At 41.0% G+C, this 18,346-nt stretch overlaps 1 protein-coding gene across 2 annotated transcripts in view; it reads right to left on the minus strand.

Moving 5' to 3' along the window:
* Positions 1-17,974, minus strand: part of kcnb2b (potassium voltage-gated channel subfamily B member 2b) — a 111,614-nt gene extending 93,640 nt beyond the window's left edge. For both annotated transcript variants that reach the window (XR_009770812.1, XM_061713438.1), the window contains exons 1-2: positions 17,683-17,974; positions 16,058-16,781 (exon numbers count right to left, since the gene is read on the minus strand). Coding sequence is in view for 1 of the 2 variants with exons in the window: in XM_061713438.1 (XP_061569422.1) it covers positions 16,058-16,642 (585 nt within the window). In the remaining variant the exon portion in view is untranslated. The remainder of the gene's footprint in view (positions 1-16,057; positions 16,782-17,682) is intronic.
* Positions 17,975-18,346: the final 372 nt, after the last annotated feature.

Genomic DNA, 18,346 nt, shown 5'->3' on the forward strand with positions numbered 1-18,346 from the left:
ACAGCTGCCAGCGCCGGTGGTGTAAGTGTCGGTGGGAGGTGGAACTCGGGCTCGCAGTGCGTTTGGATTGTCAGTAGAGCGCCATGAGGGTTTGGTTAATTCGGTTTAAAAGAAAATCTCAAAAGGGAACAATTGTTTTTGTTCTTTAAATACAATTTGATTAAGCATTTCTTTAACTTTTTTATTACCAAAAGAACGAAAAGATATAGGCTGTCTTCTTTGACATCCCTTATATGTCTCTCTGTCATCAGCCTTCAGTGTCAGATACCATCAACAAATCAGTTAGGTCATTCATAATCACCTGCTGGCCAATCAATATATAATGACTGATGTAAACTTCCATACACTGAATCTTTACTTTAGGTTAAACCTGCACTTGCAGGCGGAGTACAGTTGGCTGTAAACTGAAGCTCCATCCTGACTGGAAAGAGGAGAAGAGTAAGAGCCGTTTCAAAGAGGAAAGCTTATCCAGACACAGTGTAATTTTTACATGATTTGCGAGCTCAGCTTTAGTGCTACTTGTTGCTCTCTGGGTTGCCATCGACCTAAATACTGTTTGTCTATTCTCAGCATAACTCTTTTCATCCTCTTTAAGTGTTTATAAAGTCTTTACAGCTTCTCAACAACTGAGAACACTTTGGACGTCCTGTTTTACTTGTCACCTTGACAGCTTGCAATGCGGCCCTGACTGCCGGGCTCCAGACTAACTTCTTCTTCTACAACCAGCACCGGCACTCCCAAAACCTTATTTTCTTTCCTCACTGTGAAATTCATGGTGTTTCACATGACTGTAGAACAAATTTTACAGTGACTCACTAAATGTGAATAACAATTAGGCTTCAAAAAGGGCCGAGATGCTGTAAAAAAAAAAAAATATATATATAATTCACCCTGAAGTTGAGGGGCTGAAACAGAGAGGATTTGAGGCTGCAGCGCCTGTGAATGACCACTGATGTTCTCTGGTTGAAATAAAATGAGACAGGTGAACCTTTCAGCGCACCGCTCAATACCTGAGAGTCACCCTATCGATTGGCGAGGCTTCAGCCAAATGTCAGCGCTCAAAAGAGCTGAATCTCCCTAGATTCTGCAGTGATGGAAGACAGATTCTCCTTGAGCTGGCAGCACCACATAAAAACTCAAAGACAACTCGTGATGTGTCGCACTACACACTCAATTGAGACACAGCATCCTATCATTTTAATGTGGACAGTGGACAATCTGCAGCTATAAACTAGCGCAGGCAAACATCCAGTGTGATCTTTTCTGGTGTGCTGGATACCTAGTGTCATGCCAGTCATGTGTCACATGGTCCAAGTGTGTGCCTTTGGCCCCGCTTAACCTTTCTCCAGTCACGTCCTTTCCTCCACCGGCTGTAAGCTGATTACAATTACACCCACGGGTTAAAGGACCGTATCACTTGTCTTGTCAGGTTGCCTGACCAGACACGCAGGTTTGACAGTTGCAGGTTGGCTCATTTAGCAATGTGTTTGACTGTTTTACCTATTTTGATTGTGAAATAGAAAGAAAAAGCACCTAAAATGTAAAGCAATTAATAGGGCTGGGCGATATGGACCAAAAGTCATATCTCGATATTTTCTAGCTGAATGGCGATACTCGATATATATCTCGATATTTTTTCTGTGCCTTGATTGGGGTTTCCCCCAAAGCATTATAGCATAGCATCTCTGTTAGCTTCATTTTTTTCTGAGGCAAAACCTTAAAAAAAACAGTCAGTTTTAAGTCAAAGCCTCGTGCCAAATGTCACAAAGGTACCTTTATTAACAGAGGTCTGCACAATATCAAAATATATAAAACAAATGAAATAAAAATAAACTGCCTGCATATATAGAATAAAAATGCTTCTTGAATAAAATAAAACAAATATCCCTTTCCTGCATAACAATTAAATTAAAATACACTGTGCAATTAATACAATGTAGACAGTAACAGGCAGACTTTTCCACTGAGGCTGACAGTTGTGCAAATAACAAAACATTTGTGCAAATCTCAAATAAAACATTCAAGTCAATTTGTCACAAAATAAGCTATATCAAAATCATAAAAAAAAAAAAAAATTTTTTTTTTTTTTTTTTTAAATAATCGATATAAACGATATTGTCTCGTACCATATCGCGTTTGAAAATATATCGATATATATTAAAATCTCGATATATCGCCCAGCCCTAGCAATTAATTTATTATTTGTTTTTGGCCACTTCACCCAACAGAAAAAGTGCCATCCATTTGTCTGACTTCGGTGTTGGCAAAAACTCCTAGTAGATGCCAGATACAGGGAAACTGTAAATTAAGTTGTATTCGAGCACTCGAAGCAAGACAAAGATGCACTGCTGTGGTTCAGCAGAAGTTCAGGGAGCCCACATTACACAACATAGAGCAGGAGATATCATAATCATTTCCTCTGTCACTTCCATGTGGTGCAGAGAGACAGCAAACAGCTGGCAGCTCTGCCTACAGTGACGCCAGCAGCACCATGACACAAGAGGAAGAAAGGGAAAAAAAATATGTGAGAAAGAAGGAAAGACTGTGTGTGAAATGGAGTTGGGTCAATGGAGGAGCTAAAAAGGGAAAAATGACAGGAAGAGCTTTAGATGCGAAAAAAGGTGGAGGTAATGATGATGGGACGTAAATGTGATGGTCCCTGCTTGCTCAGTCACAGCAGCCCAGTATCAGTAAGGCTAACCAGTGGCTTCAAAGGTTTTTAACCTTGCTGATCCGCTCCTTTTCTGTTCTGTTATACGTCCTCGGGGGCTCCTTCATAGAGCAGAGGTTTTTAATTAATCTCTTCCATCCTATAAAACCAAGCCTCCACAGTGCCGCCGATGCTCTGGAGAGCTGGGACTCAAGAAAGCCTTATTTAACGGCTTCTTCTGACAATTTCAGACACACAAAGGCTGCTGGAGCTTTTAACACTGGAACATAAATGCATGAACTCACTGAAACGTGAAGTGACGTAGCTTCAGCGGGGTGCGACCCATTATTAACAAATGATACAAACAGAAAATGACCATAACAATTCACTAGAAAAAAAACCAACAACGATTCCAAAAAAACCATGCCATTTAAGAGCAAGTTTAAGATGGTGAGATGTGAGGCGTGCTTGTAGAGGAAAAAGTGGCTCCCTCAGATTTGCATTAGGGGTTGGTTTGTGGGGGCTGAGGTACCAGCTGCTCTGCATCTCACACAGTCTGTATAGATAGGAATTGCTCCCTGAGTGTCAATAAGTCACCATGGCACACCATGGTCACCATGGAAACTATGCAAACAGCGTATTTCAGAAGAAATAAGCAAAGTAAAGTTAATTATACCATATTTTCTTTTAATTACAAGAACCTTTAACAACATAATTACTTGCAAACGTCTGAACAGATTCTGCTTCCTTAAGAAATTACAGGGGGGGGGGGGGGGTTTGTTTTTTTTTTCTTTTAGAAGTATTAACATGTATCACTGATATATTTTCCTCCTTCAGTAATTTTTCAGTGTCTGGGAAGTGGAGGTATCACATATAAAAACCATACTGATTTTTCACCCACAAGTAGTAGGAAATCTGGTATTCAATCAAAAAAGGTGACTGCTGAAGTGGCAAATGTATATATGAAAATATCTAAATAATTCAAATGAATGTCAAAGCTATCAAGATGGACCAGGAACCAGGGCCATAACTCAGCTTTAAAGAAACAAAGATAGAAACCTGAATATAGCAGAGGAGAGGGATGGAAGTTCGCAGGAAGATTTGGGTTGTGATCATGATTTAAAAAAAAGAAAAAAAGTGATTTAAAGAGAAGGAGTTGAAGGAGCAAAGGAGAGAATGGGAAGAATATAAAAAAAGACATGTCACAGAGACAGTGAAGGAGAATAAAGCATGACTGACAGAAAGCTGGTTCAGCAGTATTTGAAGGTTTCAGATAAAGAGGTGTGTGTGTTGAGAGGTGTGCGCTGCATATGAGATTCCTGCTTCTGCACCGTACTCACAGAGGGGATGATAAACGTCTTATATGCATGTGCAGAGATGAAGAAAACTGGACATGGGGGCTGAGAGTATGCCATGCACGTGCATGAGGAGGAGGGTTCCTGAAGCATATAATAGAGACCTGATGTCCATAGAATGATGACTCTCTTCCACCTCCGTCCTCTCCCCTTCTCCTCCTGTTCCCAATGCCTTCTGGGAGAAAGAAAACAGCGGCACGCGGGGTGAGCAAATGTCCCACGAGCGGGTTGGCGGAGGCAACGAGCAGGGGGACAGGGAGGAGATGAGGAGGGCATGAGGAAGGAAGGAACACATTAACCTCTTAACCAGAGTGTCAGTCACAGTGCCAGCGCTGGTCCACATATAACCCCCTCCATCCTCCAGTCTTCACTGTGATTTATGCCTCCTTCTGATGGCAGTCAGATCTGGAACTTTTGGCCAGTTTCCATCGTCTGGTCTTCTACTATTTTGTCTGCCAGGTTGTAAAGCTCCATAGACTCCAAGAAGGTATTGCTAAGTACAAAATTGGATGGAGCAAAAGTTAATGATGTGAAGGATGTAGCAGCTACAGAAGCAGTAACATCCCTGTGGAGTCTTTAAATGTCATGGTATTTGGTCTTCCTGTTTTATTTTTAAGGTTATTTTTGCCTTAGTCGTGTCTTATTTTGCCTTGTGTGTCTGCCTTGTTCCAGGCTTTTATTATCTTGATTGTTGCCACCTGTTTCTCAAAACTCTTTACTTTCGTTTCTCAGTTTGTCTGTTGTTTTTTTGACCTCTTTTGAGTTTCTTCATGTTTTGGTTCTCTGTGTCGTGTTACAACTAAACCTAACCCCTTTGGGTTGCCATGTCTTCTTTATTGTGTTAGAAATCTGTATAGGTTGCAGTTTCTCAACTAACTGAGTGAAAATGTGAGCTAAGTAAACAAGCATTTACAGTGCTTTACATAACACGTCTCCTTAAATTACATTTGATATTTTGGTGGCAGTTTTGTCTAATGTGCATTCCCCCCTCTGCTGCTTTAATTTTGAGGACCGAACTCTGAGGATTAGTTGTCCCTTGTGAGTTTCACTAGATTTTGTCTCCATTTATAAATCACTGTGCGCATGGTCAAGTGCAATAAACCTGAAGGCAGCCCAGAGGGTTCTTTTGGGATATCAGCGCCACTGAGATGCATCCTGAGTATAATTCCTCTGCATGGGGAATCTCACTGATAATGTTACTGAAATAGCAGCAGTTTTGTTTTTTGAGGGAAGTAAAGAAATAATATGGATAATGAATGTTTTGCAATTACTACATACACTGACTGAGGAGTATTAATGAAAAATGGAATCAATTAGGACCCTCAACATTGATGCTGTTCTCCTGCTTTGTCTTCGGTAACTCTCTTATACTGAATACTTTATTTGCACAGCAACAATTTACCTGTTGCTCTTATTCTAAATAAGGGGATATTCAGATGAAGGTGAAATAATATGAGGATTTTCATCTCAAATGACTGTTTACATGTACGTATATCATTTCCTTACACTCAAGGTGCACCGATTAAAATTTTCTTTCCTGATTCCGATTCTCTTAAATGTCCATTGATACTGATTTGGACATATTTAAATTTTCTTTTAAGAACCATAATCACCCATGTGCAAATACTATAATCAAGCAGTGACAGAGAACTGATGGTGATTGAATTTTAGGCACTTAAGGCTCAGTTATGGTTCTGCGTCACACCAACGCAGAGCACACGCCGCAGCCGTGACGCCGTGCTGAATCCTTCTGACTTCTCCGTCTCTCCATTTGGTCGCGGTGCAGTACCCCCCGCGGCCACTAGTTAGCCATCTTTTTCTGAATGGTTTATCCGACTTTTTCCGGTCACAGTAAATCAAAGAAATAAGGACAACTATTGTGCAAAAAACAAAAACAAAAAAAATCACACATAAACGAAGAAAAGAGCCCTGGAAGTTCACTACTGATTCAAACCGGAAACCGGAAATGCTTCGCTTTCAAACGAACCAATCACAGCCCTCTCGGTCTGCGTTTGGTCTGCGTCTCCTCGACGCGTAGTTACAATTTTCAGGAGGTGCACGTCATTGACGGCGCAGGTGACGGCGTGTCCTCTGCGTCGATCCAAACCACACGCCGTAGGCACGGCGTCATTTTGACGCAGAACCATAACTGAGCCTTTAGCCTCTGTAAGCTTCACAACACAGGGCATTTTCAGGGGAAAATGTTCTCTTAAGTGTCTCCCTTACAAGGTAGGGGGACGACGACAGATGTGACATCATCCAGAAATTACTTACCCTGCCTTTAAGTGTTGGATTAACACTTTTTTGGTTCCTCCATAGGCTATTTTTATGGACTATATTTATAGACTGAAAAATCATTTGGGATTTCTCATGACTCTATGCTGACGCATGCACCGTCCCCCACCTATCCAACACCTTAATTAAATCCTCCAAAACATGGATCCTGTCAGTAAGCTGTAAGCTCTACATATCTACATATTTCAATTGCTGATTCTTCATATGACCTCATTTGCGTTAAAATCATAAAAAAATGCAGTGTACATGGCAGTGTCTTAGTCAGAGTAAGGTCTTAATCTGTTTTAATGCTGTAATATTGCTGTGTATGTAGATATATCCACAGATAGAAAGCTTTAGTTTGATAAATAAGTGCTGTGTCCTAACTCAACTCGTTTCATATCTGGAAAATCCAGTTAACCTCTAAACCGTAGAAGATACTATGACATAAGTGCAATTTTTAAAGCTTTTAAAATTAAAAATAGTTCTTGTGAGATGGACTACTGATTTAATCAACATGCTGTGAAATGCTTCCCACATGAATCTATATATTTTATTAAGTAGCGGCTACCAGAAGAGCTACATGTCAACACTTGAGCGTGAACTCAATCAACAGTTATTTTGCACATCTACTGTAAACTAATGCAAGTATTTTAAATCTTGGTATACATAAACCGTTACATGACAGTTCACAATAAAAATCTATATAATTGTAAGCAACACAAAGAAACCAATGAAAGCGGGGGAGAGTAACCAATGAAAAACATTTTTGAGAATTCTCCATAAAAGAAAGGAAAGTGTTCCCTTTAAACACCAATATCTATAATAAATTGGCACCAAACTGTTAAGGCTGAGTTATGGTTCTGCGTCAAAACGACGCCGTGCCTACGGCGTGTGGTACACGTCGATGCAGACCACACGCCGTCACTGACGTGCCGTGCACCTCCCAAAAATTGTAACTACGCGTCGAGGCGACGCAGACCAAATGCAGACGGAGAGGGCTGTGATTGGTTCGCTTGGTAGCAACGCATTTCCGGTTTCCGGTTTGAAGCAGTTGTGAACTTTCAGCGCTCTTCTCTTCGTGTATGTGTGATTTTTTTTGTTTTGGTTTTTTGCACAATAGTTGTCCTTATCTCTTTGATTCACTGTGACCGGAAAAAGTCGGATAAACCATTCAGGAAAAGATCGCGAATTAGCGGTCACGGGGGGTACTGCACCGCGGAGAAATGGAGTGACGGAGAAGTCCGAAGTGTTCACGACAGCGTCACGGTGACGGCGTGTGCTCTGCGTTGGTTTGACGCAGAACCATAATTCAGGCTTTACCGAACAGACCTCAACTTCAGCTAATTAACATGATACAGATGACTTATAAAGACAAAGGAAAGGCTGTTACAGATGACATATTCAGTTCAAGTGTCTCCTGGAACATCCAGATAATACATTTTACAGTTTCAATTCCCCTGCAGGGGCCACAAGAACTAATGTCACCTATAATCTGAGAGGTCCTCTCTTATCAGATTATGAATGCGGGTAAAGAGGATTTAGGTGCTAGTGCCTAAATGCTAGGCTGGACTGATTAGAGGTCTGTTGGGAGGGTTACGCAACCGGAAGGCCACAGCAGGAAAGAAGGTGTCGTCTTCCTAAACTCTTCCAGAGATACATCCTAATAACTTGCTACAGGGGTATAAAGATAATAACTCCTACTGACTGACATTATTATCATCAGCTTCTGCTAATATATGGTTAAGTTTGAGAGAAAGTTTGTAAGAAACCAGAAAAAGCAATCAAAATCAATTTACCCAAGAAGACTAGAGTATTTCCTCTCTAAAAATGCTAGTGCATATTGATTCATTCCTCTAAAGATCGACTGCAACTCCTACAGAATTAAGAGGTTGTCAATAAAAGCCTGATCAGCAAGTACAGGACCTGCTGCTTCAATGTGACTCTTAGGCACATCCTCAAAAGAACATTTGAGTTTGTACAAGCTAAAAGCCCCACGCTAATTTCATTTTTTTTACTTCCCCTCATTCTTTGACATTGCCGCTGGCAGAAACTACAACAGTGAACGCAGAGGGCCAAATGCTTGCTTCAGTGCATTAAAGCCTGGAAGAAAGCAGACAAACGCAGAGTAAGAGGCTGTCTGCAGTGATCTGAGACAACAGGCAGCAGCAAGTGCGATGGAGCCGCTGCAAAAACGGCAGTTTAATTAAATTAGCTGCAGCCACGTTTAAAGTTACTGTACGCATCAATATTGTTGTCACTATTGCTGTCTCACAAAACCAGTCTTTGTCTGAGTTTACAAATGTGCCAATGCAACAAAATCAGCAGTGGCAGCTGTGCACTTGATACTGGATAACATTAAGAAAGATGATTATGAAAAAAAAGGAAAAGAAAGGAGGGCATTTGTGCTGTGTTTTACAGTACCTTCCTCATATCAAGACTTTGTCATCAACAGTGTGGCAGAGTGACTTTGGCAGCTCTCAAGTGTAGAAGGAGCAAAGAGAACAAGGCTGCGTCCATGCAGGCCCACTGCTTATTTCCACCAGCTAGACTAGCTTATTAGATAAAAGGCAGAGTAATGGTGCACATCCACATTAATAGCAAGCACAGGACTGGACAGGGCTGGTGTGTGTGTGTTTGTTGGGGGGTGTGGCTGGCTGGATGGATGGTGAGGGTGGAGGAATAGAAAAAAAACATTGATTTAGTTAAAATGCTCAAAATCCTCTGCTGTTATGAATGAAAAACACACACACACACGCACACACACACACACACACACACACACACACACACACACACACACACACACACACACACACACACACACACACACACACACACACACACACACACACACACACACACACACACACACACACCACTAAATGGCAGAGAAACTCAAAAAAGTCACTGGGGCTTTCAGAGAGTAAATTTACGACGGAAGTTTGAACAGGTTTATCTATATACATTACATGTAACTACAAAATTGTGTTTGTCACATCTACTAGCATTAATTTATGACTTTTGGAAACAGCCTGGCTGATATATTATTGTTGAACTTCTCACTGTGCAGCACATTTCAAGCTGCATTTGCAAGTTACACATCCCAAGACCCATCTATGAATAATGATAGGTTTAACGCAGTTACGCAACGAAATATTGAAGGAAAAGGCACTGTAACACAGAGGGCAATACATCGAGTTTGATATGGCCTAATTGTACAGGGTTGTGTTCAGTATATTTGTTGTACAACTGCAGCTGTAACTCCTTAATTCAAAAAATAAAAAATAAGTCCATGGCAAAACAAATCCTTCTGGCTACGAAAGAACAACACTAATGAAACGGATGATTACTTCAATTTTGGGTTAATGTGAAATGGCCAAATACGGTAACTTTTTAACCATTAAACATGGATTTCTCCAGTTGTATTGCATGAAATGCAGCGTAGCCTAAAATTCAATATAGTTTAAACTTAAGGCAGGTCAATTACTACTCTGTCAGAAAACAGGAAGAAAAATGGGCTACTCTTGTGCTGTGGAGCAGTCTGTAATTGGAGGCACACAATACAAACTGAAACACAACTCAATGTGTTTGACAGGTGGTGCCACATGACAATTCTTGGGTACACTTCTTGTGGGGCAGGGACCCACAAACCTCTGAGCGATAATCACTGGTAAAGTCACGGAAAAAGGCTCTATACAGGCTATGAAAACTTATCACAACAGTTATTCATCTCTGACATATTTAATTCATAATACAGGTTACTTAGAGTTTGTTTATGTCTTGGAATTATCTATATTTTCTGTTGACGTGTCCCGGATGTTTCTTGCCTCTCACCACAGCTGGGATAGGTTTACACCAGGGCTGGGGGTAAACCATTATTTTTAAAACGATTAATCTGGCGATTATTTTATCGTTTAGCCGACTAATATAATTAGTAATTGGACGATTATTCTTATGGTTACTATCCTGTTGTTTGATTAATAAAATCAATAATGTATCAAATAAATATAAACATTCTTAATTATATAGTTTATTAAATAGTTTTGCACAGCAAAATAAAAAATATAGAATAAAATTATACAAAATAAAAAGGCCAGTCTGTTTACTCTAACAGTCCAACAAAAATCTCCACTGTACAAAATTACAAAAGATTTAAAAAAATGCCGTGCACAGTGTTTTACATACTATCCAAATGTGTTGAAAATAACGTATTTTGATAAACAAGGTGCTGTTTCACACTAAATTACATAATTTTATTACAAAAAAAAACAGTTGATTTTGGAAGGAACCATTTTCCGGTGGCACTTTAGCCTCTGGTAACCGATTAAAAAACATGTTTTTTAATCGCAATTATTATTGTCCCTTCCACGATAGACAAGAGGTTGCATCCGTTTTAAATGCTCCTACATCCCTGTTGTGCTGGTCTGGTATGCCAATTCCAAAAGCATTTGGGAAATTTAAAGTATTCCCATACTTTTGATGCCTTAGGGCTGTTTTTTGGGGGGCTTTTTTCAGGGCTTTGTTGGGTACGCTGTAACAATGTCACAGTTTCAGTCTCCATTCTGCAAAGTGCAAACTGTTTGTTTTGGTGACCCACGTGTGTGTGTGACGATGTCTCGTTACAAAATGACGTTGAAGATATTTTGAAGTCGACGCGTTGACGTCATTGACGCTTCGCTACAGGCCTAGTTTACACCCCCTTGACTTTGACGAGGACTGAAGCATTTATATTCAATTTTGTTTCATTACCACATCATTGATCTGTCAGTTACTACCTGGGAAACAAAAAAGATAAAAATGACCAAAACACAGCAAGTAACTTCTCTACCTTGTTTCTGCTGGCTTCTATCCCAAGTTTAACCAAACTTTTTTTTTTATATTTCCCTCTCATCACATTCAAAACTAGTCGTAAAGCTTCACCAAGTGATTTTATTGTACGATGTGGATCATGGGGCTGTAATTCTGAGACATAACATGGTGCTTTGCGGTATCAAAACCGGCATAGGATTGACAGCTGAACTGGCTCATCACACGTCCTGCAACACATCCTGCCGTAACATGGTCTTGTTGTGACAAGTACTCCTCACTTTTCTCATACTGATTCTTTTAGCAAACCAAGCATCTGACAGTACCACATAAAACATCTTCATGCTCCATGTTCTTCTCATACAAAGAGGCACTGAACCAAAAAAGGCCACAGGGGAGCCACGGCATGTTTGTTTTGGCCGGTTAATTCATGATTTTTACATAAAGGTTTGAAACTCTAGCTTAGCGACTTGGAGATATCGTCAATGATTGCATTGCTTACATCACTTAGCTCTTTTCCAGCAACTCTCTCGTTTCATTTGTGACTTCTCTAACTGCATCTCCCTGGATTTCTGCAGCCAGCCTCGGTACAGTGTCTGCTTGCTTTCCATCTTTTCATTTCGCCCTCGCAAGGCATGTTGGCGCTGGTGAATGAAATAGTAGCTTAAATGAACCTGCTGAAAAGGTCAGTCATCTCATGCTTAACCTTTATTTTAGGACCAAAAAGGCCATAGGGGCCATAAAGAAGCAGACTGGGTTCTAACACTGTTTCACCGTGTAACACAAAAGAATGAGGATGGCGAGAAGACAGGGAAGCGAGATAGATCTGTGCCACAAGACTTTGATTGCATTTGACAAAAGGCTCAGGTTGCTTTGTATAAAAGCTATGCACCAGCCTTGTAATGACATTTCCTTAGTTAAAGGCTTTCAAAGAATCTCACTGTACTACGTATGTTTATCTTGTAAAAGGCTTCACTGCCAAAGACAATCAGGGAACCTGGAAATCTACTTCTAAATGACCAGTTTGTTCATCTGTGGATAACGTAAGCTGTTTGAGTCACATTCAGCTTGTCGTTGTAGGGCGGTCAGCAGAATGGTAATGCAATTTGAATTAGAGTGGACTTTCCCTTTGAGCATCCGCACGCTTCCCCCTCATGGTGCACATGTCAGCAAAATGGAGATGTGTCTGGAGTTTAAAAGGAAAGGAGTAAATCATTTTAAATATCAGATAACGTAACAAATTAATATGCTACTATCACCTTAGTTTGACTTGATTTAGATATTGGTATTCTCCCTCTGGTTAACTTATACGATACATAGCTTCTCTATCAGGGATAAACAAGTTTATCAAGTTTATCTGCAGTTTGCAGGTGCGTCAAGCTACCATCTGTTGGAGCTCATTAACTATGTCCAAAGGTTTGACAGCCAATCAAATCCGTCTATCCTTGTAGAGTCTCTGCGCAGGACTATCACGATGACGATGGAGCGGTGACATAATGTGGATGTAACAGTGTCCATGGCTGCAGTTTAGGATTAGTTTTTCTTCAAAGTTTTACAAAGACAGCACTCAAATCATTCCTTATGTATCTTTTGTTTTGTCAGCAGGCCAAAGGCTCCTATCGAATACGTTAACGTTGCTCTGATTGATTGTAGTTCTAACCAACTGCATGCCAAGGCAGTTAGATCAGCAACCGTTGGATTGGGATGTCCTATGGATCGTTTTTAGGCCCTACATCTCTCTAGAGGTGGGTCTGATCTTTAAAACTAAATGATGGTTTGATTCTGGAAAATCAATCCAAGTGGCAATCACACACACATATAATAGCCCATTAGAAGAGGTGTTTTTTTTTTTTTTTGTACAGGCTTTATTCATGTATTTAAAGAAGCACGAAGGAACTTTTGTAATTTTAAGCACTTGTGGAGCATCTATAGGAAGTGGATGTTAATTCACTTTGACAAAAGTGGCTAGGATTTGCTTTTCTTTGGTATTTAGTCTCGGTCACTCACTCATTTTTGTCTTCTGTAATGACTTTCTTGAGTCAGTTGTCTCAGTCAAAATGTTCCCCAGTAGCTCTATGAGCTGCCGTCATCATTGCTGAGGCATTCGTCCAACTTGAACCCCACTGCTAATTTGGTTGGTTGTTGCCAAAAGCAGGAGAAAAAGATTGCTACAGCTAGGCGACACTTCCTTAAAAAAAATTTAAGTTGATATTTTATATTCACATCGCTGATATTTTTGACCAAAACGCCTTTGTCTTGGGTTTGGTTTCGGCTCAGCTTTAGGGGGCGCTGTAGAGCAGCTGATCCGGTTCAAGTGGCACCAGGGACCGCTAGGCAGAACTCTGAGTGGCCGGGTCTTGCCACAAAGCACCACTCATCAAACAGTTTAACCGAACCATGACCTTCAGTCAAACTGTTTTACAGGCATCTCTATTTTTTCCATCTTTCAAAAATTCACCATCAGACAAAGGCTTCCTCTGTTTCAAAGCTTATTTTTTCAAACGGTGGCGGGATAAAGTTAACTTTTGTTTCAAATTCACTTAACTTTACTTAAAAAAATAATACGAAATTGAGTTGGAAGACAGTTTCTTTTTCTTAATTTAACAACAAGTTGTTAAATTCTAACAACATCTAAGGCTGGCTACTTAAACATAAGACTGTGAGCCCACACACTGAGTGCTTGTAATAACTATTCCACAGTGATGATTCCAAGGACATTAGATTAAAAAAAAGCCTGCATGATCCAACATGACATCAAGAATAAAAATAAAAAAAATACTGCTGTTTTCACATGACATATTATTCAATTCATTTTACTTGAATAGTGACAATTCACAGCATAGTCATGGCAAGGCACTTTACACCAAAAGTATTCAAAGTCAACAAAGTTAAATTTAATCCAGTTAAATCTAAATTATACGGCAATTAGGTCCAGTTTATTAATTCACCCATGATTTAATTTTTTCCGATTTGTAATCCAGATCAATCCAGTTCAGTCCAAAATTCAAATTTCAAGTAATATCAGTTCATATAAATGCCCTAGCTAAGAGATTGCATCAAATCTTCAATGCATAATATAAAAATGCACCGATGTTTTCACACAATTTTCACGAAGTGGTAAAAAAAAAAAAATACATTCAGTTTGAGTTGTGTCGTATTCCATCCGTTGCCTTGTTTTTTGCGCTGTAAAGGTATGCAGGAGCTAGCCAGTCTGCTCGTTTTTCTGGGTACCAGGATGTTCAGTCAGCTACCGGGGTGTTCAGTCAGAGGCAAGAATCGAGGAAGTTCCAACATGATTGGGAAGAATAAAATAATTGTAATCACATCACACACTTGTGAACTATTTGAACAAATAGCTGCTTGCAACAAGCTTCTAATCAAGCCACACCCCCATGAGCTTTTTCTTTTGGGGGGAGGGTTAGGATCAATTTTGAGTTATGGTCTAGTGTGTAGCCAGCCTTATTGGACTCCTTGGAAAAGCACTGATATCACAAAGTGCCAGTTATTCATTACTTCTGAGAAACTGTGGTAAAAATATTCTGAGACGTCTGATTTTCTTTTTAAAGAATTCACTCTTATTCACTCTTATTAACTCACTCTTATTAATCTTTTTATTAATACCAGTCACTAATAAAGGCTATTCTCTTAAAGACCAACTGTAACAGGTGAAATGACGCATCCACTATAGAGACGCTTTACAACTCATCTCAAGAATTATTAACAAAATAAGCTTAATGTTTAATAGATGTTGAGCTTATTTTTGTTATAATTTAACGACGGCCTGAGTGAGGTGGTCCAAAAGCCTCTTAATGCGTCTTGTTGTATTTTGCACATTTCTGCTATAAAAGGAGCTGAGGCCCCTTTAAAGTCATTACAGAAAAAGAAATTCCTATGTAAAATATTAACATCACACTATAATTTTAGCACCAGTGCTCTGAAATTGAATCTACCATGATCTCCAAATTGTCACAGGGAAGAAATACACCCTTTGCTTTAATGGAAAAGGACCGAGAACCATCCACCACCCCACGTACACAAGATCAGGAGCTATAACTCACACTGTTGGAATGATGCTGACACACACACACACACACACACACACACACACACACACACACACACACACACACACACACACACACACACACACACACACACACACACACACACACGCACATACAATCGCCTCTAGCACTGCTTGATGAGAAGATAAGGATACTGCAGACCAATATAAGCTGTCAATAACAGGATTTAAATGGTCTGTATGAATATACAGCACTTCTTTTTAACCTTATCTGTGATCTACAAAAAGCTTTGCAATGTCGCATGAAATGTCTTCCACTCAAACACACACCCTATTCTCTCTTTTTATACACATATATGTGCACTCTGTACCAAAGGCGAACGGTATTTGTGATTTTTGAATGAGTGTGATTTAAAATTTGTTCAGACTGATACGGTACATGATGATTTTAAAAGCCTTGGAACGCACATGGAAAGAATGCGCACAGAAAACCTCAGTCTTCAATCTCCTCAAATAAAGCAAATCCAGTTATGTAGCTGTATTGACAAAGATATCTGTGACAAACCTTTGACATCATCCTGTCATTCCTCTGTCACACAGACAAACCCAGAGAACAGCACATCCAATCACTAGGACGAGCATAACAACACTTGTACTGTGTCAAGTCATCGAGGCGTCCAGGATACACTGACACAATGTATCCCAGCACGCTTACAAATGAACAAATGATTCTGTCATAGCCTGAATATTTTGTTTTTCAACATCTATGTTGAATCATATCTTGTGTTGTCTTCCCCTGCATGAGTATAGGTTACAGTGCATGTGGGAGGGAATCTTTACCGAGCATCTCTGGCATGTGTTATGATCCAGTGTTCAGCTTTGTCTGTGAGCAGGAAATATGAGACTGAGGTGAGTGCAATCACACTTCCAGTTTCTGCTCCCTACCTTGGCAGCTACCGATGAGCTGGGCTTCTCCAGGAGATCCCACAGTTTCTTCCTCTTGTCCGGGCAGCAGGTGTTATCAAACTCTATCTCTCCCTCCCTCTCCCTCAGCGTCTCTGCCTCCCTGCGCAGCTCCTCGTTCATCTGCTCTTTCTTCTGGTGGTAACGAGCCTGGCAGCAGGACTCCAGGTAGATCTCGTCAATCCCCCAATAGTCCAACTCCTGGCCAAAGGAAAGGGCGCACATCTCCTCCATCATGTGCAGCTTGCCCGTGCGGTAAAAGTTCAGAATGGAGGTGAAGGCCCCCGGGTGCCTGTCGAAGAAGTATTCGTTCTCGTTCAGGCTGTAGTCGTCACAGATCTCCATCAGGGACTCGTGGGTGTTGCAGTCTCGCATCTTCCCCAGTCTCGTCCTCGGTAACCGGTCCAGGGTCCGCCAGAGGACCTCGTGGTTCAGACCCCCGACGTTAAGGCGGACTCTGCGGGAACGGGCCTTGGTGCGGATGATGTCGATGGGTTCAGGGGGTAGTGAAGGTGCAGCTCGCACAGTCGTGGGCTTGGGCCCAGATGGTCCAAGCTTCTCAGCCATGATGATGGAAAAAGAGACTTCTGGAGAGATGACTCACAAAAAATAAAATAAAAAAATAAAAAAGAAAGGGGAAGGGGGGGTTAAAAAGTCCAAAACTTTTAAGCTATGTTGGGTCCTCTTTAGGCAAGTCCCTCCATGGCTGAGAAAAAAAAAAGAAAAGAAAAAAAGACAGTTTGTAAGACAGTGCTTGTCTGATTCACATAAACACAGTTCAGCATCAAAGGGAATACGGAGCACCTCTCTTCAAGTGGCACAGATCAGTCACCTGTTACTAAATATTATCAGACCAAAAAAAAAGCACCGATATCGACCCCTTTCATCACATTTCTTAGGCTGTATTAGACAGAATCAATGGTTTGGTTTTAAGAGTCAATATGGCTGCTTGGCTTTACTCTGTAGTCCACTGCTGCTGCTGCTTTATAGTCAAAGCAATGAACCCTCGCTTGAGCAATACTTAATGTGCAGAACATGCTTAAAATGCAAATTTGAAACGCATTCTTGTAATAAAGATGGTTTTGGATGGAGGATGCATGCATGGCAGTCCTATTTCCTGTGATATGCAACTCTCAGGGATACAGTGGCTGAACAATATTTTTATGCTCCAATTACACATCATTTACAGGATACAAAAAAAAACAATTTAAAAGTGAATGTATATATGATGACTTAACAAGAGTGGGTAATTTTAAGCAAGAGTGGGACTATTTTACTTGTATGCAAAGAGCATGTGGAAGTGGATGACGAATATGCCACAGGGCAAGTAATTGTACAGTTTAAGTACAACAAAAATATTTAGATGTGTGTAAAAATAAAAATTAAGCACAATGAGATGTTTAATCTATCTTAAATATATTATTGACGTAACAAAAATAAAAGCAAAGCAAAACACTGCAGCATACCTGTTACACTACATTTCTGTAGCCTGTGATTTCAGATGCCTTCACAATTCACCGCTGACAGTCCCCACATTCTCTTGTGGCTTATTCTAAAGTATCATCAGACTTATAAAATACAACAACGCATTCAATTGTCAATCTCACCTTGCCGCGACAAACCACCTTTTGCATGCAAACTCCTCTCGTTCCAAAGGGAGAAGAGGATGGACAGGGAGCCGGGATCCCCCTTCAGTGGAGCGGCCGCGACTGGACGGAGAGGGAGCACTCCGCGGACACGCGCGCGTCCCACATCGTGGTGGTGGAAAAATGAGTCCTGCCTGGAGCAGAGCGGAAAGAAGTGATTGCTTTTCCTCTAGGAGCGACCGCACCAACACCAGCGCTGATGTTTCGCCATCGGAACGCTGCGAACAAGAGTCCTGCTGCGTCTCCTCGACCTCCCCCCCCTGAAACAGCTTTGAGGAGGACAGGCTCGCCGAGTCTAGTGGCTGCGGACGTAAGGGCTCCGCGTTAAATCGACGCAGAGCTTACGGCGTAGGGTACGCGGCGACACGCACCGTACGGTGCGCGTCGCCGCGTACCCTACGCCGTAGGGTTACGCCGTAACCGTACGGCGTAGGCTCTGCGTCGCGTCCCGCTGCGCACTACATGAAGGAGGAGCAGAGGGGCGCACACAGCCCGCACCGCAGCACAGGAGTCAGCACCGAATCACAGCGGGCCACAAGGTTACGCTTCACCTACAGAACAAATTAACACACTGACTTGAGCAGATTTTTCAAATCCGGAGTCGCCTGGTATTAAAAGTTGATTT

The sequence above is a fragment of the Cololabis saira genome, chromosome 22 (assembly GCF_033807715.1).
Source record: "Cololabis saira isolate AMF1-May2022 chromosome 22, fColSai1.1, whole genome shotgun sequence".
In the NCBI taxonomy this organism is placed as follows: domain Eukaryota; kingdom Metazoa; phylum Chordata; class Actinopteri; order Beloniformes; family Belonidae; genus Cololabis; species Cololabis saira.